The 13,024-nt window shown below is 34.7% G+C and overlaps 1 protein-coding gene across 1 annotated transcript; it reads left to right on the plus strand.

Moving 5' to 3' along the window:
• The first annotated feature begins 3,972 nt into the window (after positions 1 to 3,972).
• On the plus strand, positions 3,973 to 12,958 carry LOC132051710 (NADH dehydrogenase [ubiquinone] iron-sulfur protein 6, mitochondrial-like). The gene is made up of 3 exons (XM_059442896.1): positions 3,973 to 4,196; positions 11,456 to 11,540; positions 11,693 to 12,958. The coding sequence occupies exons 1-3, from the start codon at positions 4,068 to 4,070 to the stop codon at positions 11,800 to 11,802; spliced, it is 324 nt and encodes a 107-aa protein (XP_059298879.1). The 5' UTR covers positions 3,973 to 4,067; the 3' UTR covers positions 11,803 to 12,958.
• Positions 12,959 to 13,024: the final 66 nt, after the last annotated feature.

Consider the following 13,024-nt stretch of genomic DNA (forward strand, 5'->3'; position numbering starts at 1 on the left):
TCTTTTCGTAGTGCTCCAAATAGAGCTAATTGATTTACTTTCTATAAAGAACTTAAATAGTGAAAGATCTAGGTAAGGAACTAATTTTTTTAGAGTTTTTGACATTTTATAAGGCAAAAAAAAGAGAAAAAAAAAAAGATAAATAAAATCATTGATCAAAGAGACTTTTCTTTTTCCTAGCTTCAATATGTATAGAGATTAGGCTATCAGCAATATGTAATATGAATATGCAAACAAAACAGTACAGTTGTATGTCTTAATCACTCAGTATAATTGTATGTCTTAATCACTATCTTCAGAAGATATTTCTTTTTTATCAATTATCACAATAGTAATCAGGGATATATAGCGAGCAAAATGTATAAAGCATTTATAGGGTTTACTGAAATGTATCTATTTAAACTCATTATTCTAATTTATTTCCACTTTTAAAGAGAAAAAAAAGCAACCTAAGGAGTACCAGATTTTTTTTGGTACATTGAGATATTTATAACTTATGGCAATAGTGTGATTAATACCTAAATACTTGAGAATACTATCTAATAGATGGACAGCTAGTAGCCATAAAATAAGACAAAATGGATGTTAAAATGTAATAGATGGGCAGTTTGAAGCCATATAATACGACCAAAAAGGGTGTTAAAATGTCTAATTGATAAACAATTATAAAGGGGAAACGTTATATAATTTTACTTAGAGACTGTGGCCTTCTAAAAGTAGGGCAAGTAAAAAATGAGGGGCGAAAGAGAAAAAAAAAAAAAAAAAAAAAAAACATTGTACAAGTAAATTTCTTGCCGTAAAAAAAAGTGTTGAATCACCTTTTAGATATATATATATATATATGTGTGTAAGTTTTTTATATCTTCATAAGATCTCAGATCTTGATTCACCTTGTGCTCCTCCCGCATATATACCCCTTCAATTATATAGCTGAAAATAAGAAGTCGCCCTCCATATGTGGAACCACTGGTAAAGGTAATACATGAGGGATGATAATAACAAAAGCCCCACTATCTTTGTTTGACGCCGCCCATTATCATTAAAATTGTGGTTAGGATTTTGAGATTCGGGTTAAAGCCGAGTGTCACACGGGCCTTCATTTTTTAAAGTAGCACCTTCGCTTTGTTTGTAATGAAAAGAAAAGAGAAGATCTTCGAATATTTTTTTAGGAGAGGACTTTCTTGATCGCCTTACTCTTCAACCATGGGTTAAGATGTGGCTAAAATCTTTTCGATGATAGCATATATTACGCTCCTCTTATTGTACCAATGTCCATATAATTAAATATGAAAGCCAAACTGATGAGCAGTGCATCAGATTTCTTGTCACATGTGTATCTGTGATATACTTATGAAAGAAAAAAAGCTCCTGGAATATTATATAGAGACATGTTAGGTTAAATATGTAGAGTAGCCATTTAAGTGGTGTTATCTGAAGAACTAATGATAGTCCTTTGGGTTCCCAAACTGAAAAAGAGACGTGGGAATAAAGCAGAGTAAAGGATTGAGGAATAAAGAAGAGTAAAGGAGGGAGGTGTAATTTAGAAAATATCATTTAAAAGTGACTTTCACCTTTTTAATATATCATATAAATAGGGAAAAGTAGGAAAAAATCTCAAAAATTTGAAAAAAAAGATAAATAGAAATGGAGGTCATAGAGAGGTGCCACATCACCTTATTTATGCCTAGCTTTATATTATATATAGATATAGATTAGTATTCATAAAATGATTGAGACCGAAAACCATTGAAAAAAATTATAAGTTGAATGTTAATAGCTAGTGAAAACTTTATTATATTAACACCTGTCAGCTAACAAATCATGATCATTATCTTTATAAATTCAATACCAAAGCACCACCTCCACAGTGAATCATTCACCTTCCATCTCCGACCAAAAACAAATACATTAATAAAGGTAAACATTTCAAGTTATAAATTTAAAAAGATCGTATTAAAAGTATATTCACACACATATTTATGTCAAATATTATAATTGATATTGCATAAACGACATGTTTAACGTCCAATATCAACAAATTCGCTGTATCCTTGTAAAGGTGGTAGGATTAATACCTTCAATTTCGAGGTAAAGTTGTAAGAGAATATTAGGAGAGGCAAAACGTTGTTAGGATGTCAAGTGTAGTCACCATAAAATTTCAATCTAAAAATACACAAAAAAAAAACCCTACAAACTCTCAAAAATGGATATTACACTGCCATCTCTAGTGGTAGAGATGACGTTGTAAGCTTGTTTCCCCTAGTTCTCTCTATTATCGTTAATATCTGCTTCATTCGGCGTTTTGTTATGCACAACAAAAGGGCCGAAAAAACAAATGAATTGTTTCCGAGAACTATGCGAGGAGACGAATCCTTTTTGCTTTGGTCATATGTAGAACTCTTTAATGAGTAGTTTTGTGAGAGTATATGGATTATTTATTTTATAAAAATGAGATTAAGAAATAGTCAGAAGAAAAAGAGCAGGAGGAAATCTGAGAACCGAGAAACATAGATTGATTGCTTTGATTGAATTTTTTTTATTCAATGTTGTACTCTACTCAGACAGTTGAAGGTATTTTCATTTTTATTGTTCTTGAAAATGGTGGTTTTGATGTTATTTTCTGTCACTTCATCATTTTTCTGGGTTCTTTTTTGATCTCATGGAATGGTCTGAAGTCCTTAATGTCCTTTGAATGAAAAAACTAAAGAGACAATTTTGATGTTTTTGTTTGTAGAGAAATGTCAAAAATCTCATTTTTATGCGCGATTTATGGATCTTAAAAAAAAGAGGATAAAAGACTCTTCAACATAATTATGAGTCTTGAAAAAAAAAGATGAGAAGTTATTATACAGTTATGAAATTTAAGCTCTACTTTCCTATTCAAGTTGTTCACATAATAACTACTAAAATTAAACTGAACGAATTAGTTCATTTCCAAGATTAAATTGAACGAGCAACAGTGGTAAGGAGGAAAAAAAAAAAAAAAGGGAAAAGAAAAGAAAAAAATCTGAGATGAAGTAACGGTAGGAAGATTGGAGGGATAGGAGGAGTCTTTAGAGACAACAACGGAGTTTGGGTGACAGATTTTCTTCAAAATACATATGTTAATTCTTCACTGCATCCGAAACTAGGCATTAGATGAAGATTTAAAGATTGCCAGAGGGGCCGTTGCTTCTATCATCTAGAAATAGAAACAGATAGCACGAATGTCAGAAAAACTTTATATAATGAAAATGACTTACTTCATTCTAATCCTATCTTGAAAATCATTAATGCTCTAGGAGAAGGAGGTGATGATCTAGCATAACTTCTTATAGGGAAATAAATTGGCACATCTAATGGCCAAGGAAGCATCCAGGCAGCCCATATCAGGCAAAACTAGTAACCATGAACTCCACCATCTTTTGTTATACATCAACTGCGCTATGATAAAGCAACAAGCACTCTCTTTATTAACTATCCAGAAGAAAATAACTATAATATGTTAGCTAGTATGAGAAACCAAAGTGTCCTGCGAGACACGGCCACTACGCGGCCACTACGCATTGTGTATTTTGTATCCTCCGTGGTTTTTATATTAATATAACTATCCTTAGTGCATTGAAGTCTTTTTTCAAATGAAATTATGGCATTAATTTTCTAATTGTATGTTTTTTTTATAATCGCATGAACCACTGACATAATTACTAGTTATATTATTGCATATTAAGAAAAGGAAAAAAAGATGTAGGAAAAAATAACACTACTTTGGCTGAACAAGTTAACTCCTTATATAATTACCCAAAAAAGAGAAATTACAGTAAAAGTCTGTTCAACCATATAATTTACAAAATATATATATACATTGTATAAGTAGCATATAGTTTATTTTAAATACTAAATATATTAATAGACATACTTATATACTACTAGGTACTATCTATACAGGGGAAATACAATTCCACAAGTTTCCCAAAAGAAAAGGAACTCCAAAGGAAAAAGAAATAAGGTCCGGTGTGACGCTTCAGTTGGCAGTGGGCTAAAACTCATTTGTTTGTGTAGGAGTGGGAATTTCAGCAAAAACAAGAATGGCAGCATTTGGGAAGAAAGCAATGGCCACAAATCTCTTGAAAACCCTAACATGTTCCAACTCCAGATGTTTGAGCGGCGTTGGTAGCAGTGAGGTCATCACCTCCCACACATACAAATGGATGCAGGTATCATCTAACTACTTTCCTCCTTTCTCTATTGTCATCAGTCTATCACATACTCTCTTCGTCCTAATTTAAGTGTCTTACAAACTTCTTTCTATATTTAGTGAGCTGACAATTCAAATATGCTACCTGATTTAAAATCACAAGATTCAAAGTACATTTACATTACATACGTTCTTTTATTCCTTATATTTTGTCCTTTGTGCCTAATCAAAATAGGACACTTAAATTGCGACATACAATATTTTCCCATTTTTTTAAACTGAGCAGATTCATGAATATGTGCTTTATTTAGCTATTCTGAAGTCTCTCCTTTCCTGTTTTTTGTAGCAAAGTCTTCCTTAAAGAGATGTCTTCTGTTTTCCTTTTTTTCAGTAAGGAATTTTTGAACTTTGAGATGTAAGGGGAACAAATTAGAATCTTTAGGAACTTATGTAGTTATATACCCTAGGAAGTGTAATTGCAGAAGAATTTGACTTATATTTGTTGCAGACTGGATTTTGAGCTGAAATCTAGCTAAGAACTAAGCTAAGCTATATTAATTAAAGCTAGAAGATGATTTGTGATTGACAAAATTCCAGAAGGGTTACATGGCTATTAGGAGAAGCCCTCGCTAGCCTATGGGATCTAAAAGAACTACTACAAGGAAAATTGGGATTAAATCAAGAAACTAAACTTAAGGGGTCCGGTACAACTGATGAAACTCGTGTCCTCCTCCCGTAAATCAACACCCCAAAGCTGTTAACTAAACTAATTTTACTTGGTACATCCATTGCAAGCATCAGTTCATCTTTCATACTATAGCTCCTAAAGTTAGTCTGCATCAATATTTCCCCACAAATAACAGGATAAAGATATATGTGAAAGCTCAACAATAAAAATAAATAGAATATAGTAAATCATTGGGTACCAGCAAGCGCTACAAGGTCGGTTTTCTGGGGTTTTTGGGTGGGGGTGGGGGGGGGGGGGGAGGGGGATAGGCTTGTGAAGAAGCAAGCCTATCCCACCCCGACCGGCAGCTGCTACGTTTAGCACAGAAAGTTATCTGGAATTCCTAGCAAGCATCTTTGCCTGCTATAAAGTTGTGAATTAAGCAAGAAAGGGGTGTGTGTGTGTGTATCTATTGTGTCTATAGTTTCTTATTACATGGATTTTAAGCAATATAATCTGAAAAAATAACAGATTCTCAATGTGTCATTATTATCAAATTTTATGGGCTAGTTTCAGACAGGTATAATGTCAACTAGTTGTTAAAAGCAACCACGATTTATTGTCCTCAAATGTTGGGTTTGTTAGGATTAAGAATTTCACTCAATTTGTATTCGCCCTTTGTTTTCCTTTCTTTTGAGATTGAACTCGACAAATGAGCAGCTCAGCATGGGAAAATTATATATGAAAAAGATATAGGGTCATTTTTCAGAATGCACTTCATGCGATGTTGACGAAGTAAACTACAAATTGTCGGTGAAAACTTAGCATCCTACAAGCTAATAGGATAATATCATTAACTATAGAAATAGGAAATAGAAGAATAAAACTATCAAAAAGCATCTACCAAGAGCTACATGTAAACCAAACTCAGGCACATGTACGGTGGGATATCTTTTATGCTCAGGTGATATGGAAAGACTGAAAGGATTTAGAAGAGAAATCTATGGTTGATGCAAGCATATGAGTATCTGCAAAGTTTAAGCTAGAATATTTGTTGAGCTGAAATCAGATCTTCATTGCAATATGCTTTTGGTACTTTCAAGATTGTGCAAAAGAGGATATGTGCACTGGGAGTAGACACTGCAATTAAGAACTGAACAAACATATGATGTCATGGTTAAAGAGCCAATGAAGAAGAAATCATGGCACCAAGAGATTTTTAGCAACATAATATTGATATTTCAAAAAATTTATACAATTGTCATTCATATTAAATGGATATTCTACAAGTGTTTTTGTGTGAAGAGGACAAGTGGCAATTAATAAATGGCAGAGGAGATATGGCACTTGTCTCAAGAAGTTATCATCATCAAGCCTATAACTAGGCCTCCGTCTCAAGTCATCTTGTGTATCCGCTTATAAATAATGTTGCAGTGTTATCTTTTTTTTTAATTTCCCCGTTATTCTTCTACTACAATCTAAGCAACTATATCAGTAGTATGAATTGTTTCCCCGGGATTAAACAAGCCTACCTTTAAAATAGAAACAAAACAATAATTTAAACCAGCAAATCTAGAAGAAAAAATAAGAAAAGGGGAATGCTAAAAGAAAAGAAAGGATGAGAAGAGGAAGGAAAGGAGACAGAATGTAGTAATTTAGCTAATGATTCGCTTGTTTCTCTTGGTGAGTAATTCAGATGGAGATGGAGGCCTATTTATAGGCTTGATTATGATAACTTCTTCAGACAAGTGTCATGTGTCCTCTGCCATTTGCTAATTGGCTTATGCCACTTATCCAGGACCAAAAGAATGGATGCCACATCTACTGCACTTGTCCTCTTCATACAAAAATACCTGTAGAATATCCATTTAATATGAATGACAATTGTATAAATTTTTTGAATTATCAATGTTATTTTGCTAACAATTACACTCCTTTCAACATGTGCGCCACCATCGAAACATAAGCGCCTAGAGAAAGTGAGAACAGTGAAGCTGTCTTTAAAGCTCCAGAGTTTGAAGGATATATGAAATACAGTTGAAAGGAGAAACCCCGAATTGAGAAAATACTGACCACATTTTCATAGCAAATTTTTGAAAAGGAAGGTCCCGTGTTAGCTTTCCTACTTTCGATTTTGGGTTAGAAAATGGCTCCACTTAAAAGAAAAACTTTTTGCCTATACTTTTCAGTACTTTTTCTGTTCTTCTATTTTCATGAAAGTACTATTTTATGAACATATTAATACTAACATAAATAATACCACACCAGCACATCTGGTACCCAGTTTCTCGTCCTTCTCTCTTCTCCTTCTCTTCCTTCCACCCTCTCTGCCATTTCCAGATTCATCTTCACTATCAAGTAAAAGGATTCATGGCCATAATCTTTAACAATTAAGAACTCTTTACCAAAAAAAAAAAAAAAAATCTTTAATAATTAAGAAGTGTCTTTCAGCTTTGATGCCCCGATTTATTTGATTAAATCCCATTTCTTCTCTGGCATTTTGTTTTAGATATTTCGGAACAGTTTTGATATTACACTAGAACATCAATGGAGTTACACATGTAATCAATGGGCTCTTTTGTTTTGTGGAGCTTATCATAAATGTTTTGCAACTTGTCTACTGGGGAAATTATTTCTTACTGAAAAATATTACATTACTTTTTTTTTTTTTTTTTTTTTTTTTTTTAATCTTAAAGTGGGTTTAGTTTTTGATTTATCAATGTAGCTTCGAGGAGTTACAGATGATTTCAAGTTGGATTTGCTAAGAAATTTATGCTCTTAAGTTGAAAGGGGTATTAATGGCTGAAAGAATCTCAGTTTAAAAACATAACTTACAATCCATCTAGAAGGAAACTGAAGTTCAGGAGATGGCTTGAAATCTGTAAAGCAAGTGCAAACCCATCAACGTTTCCAGTCTATTTCTTTACTCCAGCCATCTTTTCTATTTGTTTAGTATTTAAGAATAATGCGCGTTCAGAGACATCTAGAATCAAATTTTAGAATATTTAGGTGACAAGAATATGAACAAATGAGAGATTTGAAACTAAGATGTTAAAATTGAAGAGGAAACGAGAGAATTGTGAAGAAGAAAGGGGATTTTATAGTAAAAGACAAAAATGTGCCCATTTTAAATGAGTTGGCCTCAAATAATAAGGGTATTTAAAAGAAAGCAAAAATGGGGAGATTGCTAATATACTACCTTCATGTAGTATGTTAGCAAGACCCTATATATATATATATATATATATATATATATATATATATATATATATAAAAAACCATTTCTTCTGGTTGACGCACAAACTACCCCATGACCAACATCTCAGTAAGTCAATTGTAAGCTTTGGGATAACTCATCTCATGAGTTGTGACAGGGCAGTGTAGGAACAAATGGGAGTTGTCTTCAGCCTCCTTTTTACATAAATAAAATCTGGAACTCGATTGATAACTCCTCCTCCTTACTTTTCATGTGGAAGCCACAAGCCATGCAAAACATAATATCTTAGAAGGTTCATTTACACTTCCAAATTTGTTTCCCAGTCCATTCCCTGCCTTCCTAGTAGTACCTCATTAGAAACTTATAAGCTGATTTTACTGAGAAGTACTAGTCCATTCCATATTTAAGAGTCTTCACGTCTGCTATCCCTCGTGTGTAATGTTGGCTCAGAAGCTCAACTACTCTATCCACTTCCCAATCATTTAACAATCATCTTAAGTTCAGATTCCATCCGTGTTGTCCGCTCACTTCATCCACTTTGACCTGAGGATTTGTTGCATGTAAGAACATGTCAGGATATTGTTCTTTTATAGGACCACACCCAAAAAGTAGCCTTCTTTCCAATGCGTATCTTGATTTGGGTATTCTTCCTGAAACTGAGCCATAGGCATTGATTGCTTTCCAATTGGTAACTGCATGTGGAGAGTACCTTCTTGGTACACCATTGAGAAGTTTGTCCATATTTAGCTTCAATGACCTTCCTCCATAGAGCTTGTTGTTCACTGTTATTTATCTAAAGCCACTTGAAGAGAAAAGATCTGTTTTGTTCTCTAATATTTTTTATGCTCAAACCACTTGTTCTTTGCTTGGATGACCTTCTCCCATTCAAAAGAGGAAAAGCTTTTGTTTCTTTATTCACCTGCCAAAGAAAGTTTCTTCAAAGGGTATCCATTCTCTTTTCCATCTTAGCTGGTAAAGGGAATAGAGACATCACATAGGTTGGTAAGGAATCCGACACACTAATTACTAGAACCACTTTGCCACCAAGTGATAGATACTGAGTTTTTCACTTGGCCAGTCTCTTTTCAGACCTTTCCAACACTCTTATCACACATCTCCATAGCTTTAATCTTTGCACCCAAAGCTAAGCCCAGATATATATGTTGTTGGCAGGTTGCCAATTTCACATGCCAAATTGGCTGCCAAGATCTTCATCTGAGGTACCTCATTTATGTGAAAAAAGGCTTTTCTCCAATTAACATGGAGACCTGACACTGCTCCAAACATAGTTACAATCATTCTCATATGTCTCAATTGTTCAACATCAGCATCACATAAAATTAAGGAGTCATCTGCTTACAGCAAATGAGAAATTTCCAGGCTGCATCCTGGTCTATCTGAGGACTTGAAACACCTTATCCTTGCATTTGCTCTAGCCCTTTGAGCACACTAGTGAGGCCTTCCATCTTTAAAATGAAAAGGAAAGGAGAAAAGGGATCTCCTTGCCCACGACCGCTGTTTGAAGGAAAAAAGTCCTCAAGGGAACCATTTATTAACATAGAGAATCTGACAGTACATAAGAATATCCAATTCAACCATTTACTTCCAAAAGCCATATCCTTCATGATTTTGATCAAAATATTTCTAATTGACATGATCATATGCCTTCTCTAAATGAGCAAGTCTTGGACTCTAACCTTTATAGTTGTGTCCTACCAGAATAGGACATATATAAATTGGATGGAGGGAATACTAAATAGATGGTCTCTGGGTTTAAATCTTAGAAGGGTTTCTCTGCCTAATGATTTGCTATGAGTATGTTGAGTCTTTAACATCTGACCCGTTATGTTTATCTTACACTAGGATTTTCAAACCCTAATGAGGCAAATCTGGTGCCTTAGAGCTTCACAAAGGACCACATGATTCTAAACAGTAGAGGATCACAAGATTTTATTCACCTTGATACACATGGTTGCAGGTAGTTGAGTCAAGACAAATCTGAGGCAAGCCTTACTTTGTCAGGCCTTTGCTTGAGATAGTCTAGCCTAAGATCTCGTTGCTTGAACTTGACACAAATATAGCAACTGGGGGAGTATGAGATTGAACAGTTTGATTTGAGATCAAATTAGCGATGTCCAATTTTTACAGTTCGAAAGATTATTATGTTTGCAACTCAATATTCAACATTTTTCATGTGGCTGAGTGTGAAACCTCAATTTTGTATTGCATGTCAAAGAAGGAAGCTGAAAAGCCAGTATTATTGAAATCATGGAAAAGGCAAGATGAGATTGAGATAGGAAAGTGGGAGAGTGACAAAAGTAGAAAGATTGGAGACAGGAGAATAAGGATATGAACACAGTATTGTAGATGACAAGAAGGAGCTGATCAAAGATAGGACTGACAGACAAAAAAGACGGATCGAGGGGATAAGTGAAAGTTGTGTCTGAGAAGCTGATGTATTAATGTGTATTCATATATACTCCTATCTGAAGGCTGAAAATTACTATAAAGATGTTTATTGATTTTGGTTTGGACAAGTGTGTTTAAGCCACAATTTTCTGGGCTTGATAAAAAAGAAGTTCCAATTTTCTGGGAGAAGAATTTAAAGGGGTACACGAGCATGGAGACAAGTTGCTGTTGTATTGAGATTAGCAAAATGCTAGTCAAGTTCAGCAATTTAAAATTGCTTGAGTAGCTTGTGAGACAGCCAGGCATGCCAGCAGCCCAAGTGGTAATCAATTTCTTCCCCTGAATCCAATTTCTTTCCTCTTCTTCAAAGGATTCTGCTGTTGTTGTCTTTCCACATGCTGCACCACACTGTTCTGTGACCATTTGTGTGGTAGAAAATGCACTATGTAGTCGACATTTTTTTTTTGTGAAATGGTAGCATAAACTAATTTTAAGACACTATGTAGTCGATTTTGAATCATGTGTAATGCATGCAGTTTCATAAGCTTGTCAAGGTTCATATAAAAATGCGACATTTTATAGATATAATCAATAGGGTTTAAGATGGTTCCAAGATATGATCGAACTAATCCATTGACACAAATAGTTCATGGGAGAAAATTAAGTTATTTGGGCCCTGGAGGACTGACACGGCGCACTGCTAGTTTGCTCGTTTAGTCGTTTTTGCTTTTGTCTCTACCAAACCTCTTTTAATACAAAATTGCATCAAGAATTCTCTCCCTATTAATCAGTGTCAACCAGTGGATTAATAAGCCTGATCAGAAAAGGCTGGTGGAACATAAAGTTTTCAAGATGGTTCCAATATATGAATCCTCGTAGTTGCTGTTGTTTTTAGATGCCACTGTTAATGCAGAATTACATCAAGATTTTTTTCCTATTATGTACTCTGTCTTTTCCTGATTGCTATGTGGTGCTTAAATGGTAGGATACTAGCAAGAAATCTCCCATGGAATTGATCAGTGAAGTTCCACCTATTAAGGTTGAGGGCAGGATTGCTGCCTGCGAAGGAGGTAATCTGAATACTACCATGTTCCCTTTTTTTTTTTTTTTTTTTTTTCTTCTTCTTCTGGAAGTGTCCGTGAGTTGCTTAAAACTATACTGCTTCCATTACAAATCAATCTGCCTGAACGTGTTTTTTTTTTTCAATTTTTTCCTGATACAGACACTAATCCTGCTCTTGGACATCCAATTGAGTATATATGTCTTGATCTGGCTGAGCCTTCTGTATGCAAGTACTGTGGTTTGCGCTATACTCAAGATCATCACCGTTAGGGTTCCTGAATTAAGAGTGTTCTTCATTTTATATGTAAGCAGCTGTGTTTATTGTGATCCTTTGTACTACTGATCTTAATAAGGATTAGGGTCCCGTGTGATCCAATTTTCTTAAAGCTGGTATACAGATGCTTTTCGCAAGTTCATTTCTCTATTTTGGACATAGGCCCATAGTATATGCTTGTTTTTAGCATGACTGATATTATAATGCACAACTCTTGGGAGTCGTTTGGTACATGAGATAAGGATAATATTCCCGTAATAAGATTTGTGCTTAACTTTATATCATGTTTGGTTTGAGGCATTAGCTAATCTGGAGATAACTTTTACACTAAATGGTAGAGTTAGTTGTCCATATAGAAGGTGGGATGACTAATAATCTCGTGAGATATCCTAGGATATCCCGCCGTTGTAAAAAACGACCCCTTACCATACATAATGTTTTAGAAGGTAACACTAGAACTCTGCTGGTATTCACCCGAGGCAAGGCACTATAGAAAACGCCCTGCAGACTCTCAAAATACTTTAATTCACCCCCTCTCCTCTAGTACTGTAGTGGTATATAAAATAAATACAAAATAAATACACTCCATCACCTGACTGAATATGAGAAGCACCAATTGCACAGACAACGAGTTTGGTTGAAGATATTTCTGACAGGTGCTTAGGACATATTTAAATCATGACCTAATCTCCAACATTAAAGTAGGCTCCCCTTTGGGCCTAACGACTAATGACTAAAGCCATCAGGCTCGATAAGCTTGACAGAGATCGTCTAACAACTAGGAGTATAATTGATATGACAGCTCCCTAACATAATTAATGACATTATCAAATAATCAAGATTCACCAAAAAGTATGTGGACCACATCTACAGTACTAGGTGCATCCTAATTGGTAGTATTATCTCGGGGTGGCCCTACAAACTACGAATGTGAACAAGACTGCAGGTCAATTACCTAAGGTTAAGCATTTGTTGATGAGTTGGGAAACACTACAGAGCATATAATTGCTCACGCTTGGATTTCATTTAACTCACAGAAAAAAAAAAAAAAAAAAAAAAAACAGTAGGGTCAATGGAGGATCATCAACATGATTGAGTTGAACTATTTAATTTCACTCATTCGCATTTGCATGGAGTATGCAATGACACGCCATCTGTCAAGTAACAACAAAAACACCATCAGGACATGTAGTAATGAGCAAACCCCTTTCACCCTCC

Source organism: Lycium ferocissimum, chromosome 4 (assembly GCF_029784015.1).
Source record: "Lycium ferocissimum isolate CSIRO_LF1 chromosome 4, AGI_CSIRO_Lferr_CH_V1, whole genome shotgun sequence".
In the NCBI taxonomy this organism is placed as follows: domain Eukaryota; kingdom Viridiplantae; phylum Streptophyta; class Magnoliopsida; order Solanales; family Solanaceae; genus Lycium; species Lycium ferocissimum.

Bases quoted from the DNA above. Each gene is read 5' to 3' on its own strand.
- LOC132051710 (XM_059442896.1), top strand. From the start codon at position 4,068: ATGGCAGCATTTGGGAAGAAAGCAATGGCCACAAATCTCTTGAAAACC. The intron at 4,197-11,455 runs GTATCATCTAAC...CTTAAATGGTAG, and splicing joins ACACATACAAATGGATGCAG to GATACTAGCAAGAAATCTCC. The intron at 11,541-11,692 runs GTAATCTGAATA...TTCCTGATACAG, and splicing joins GATTGCTGCCTGCGAAGGAG to ACACTAATCCTGCTCTTGGA.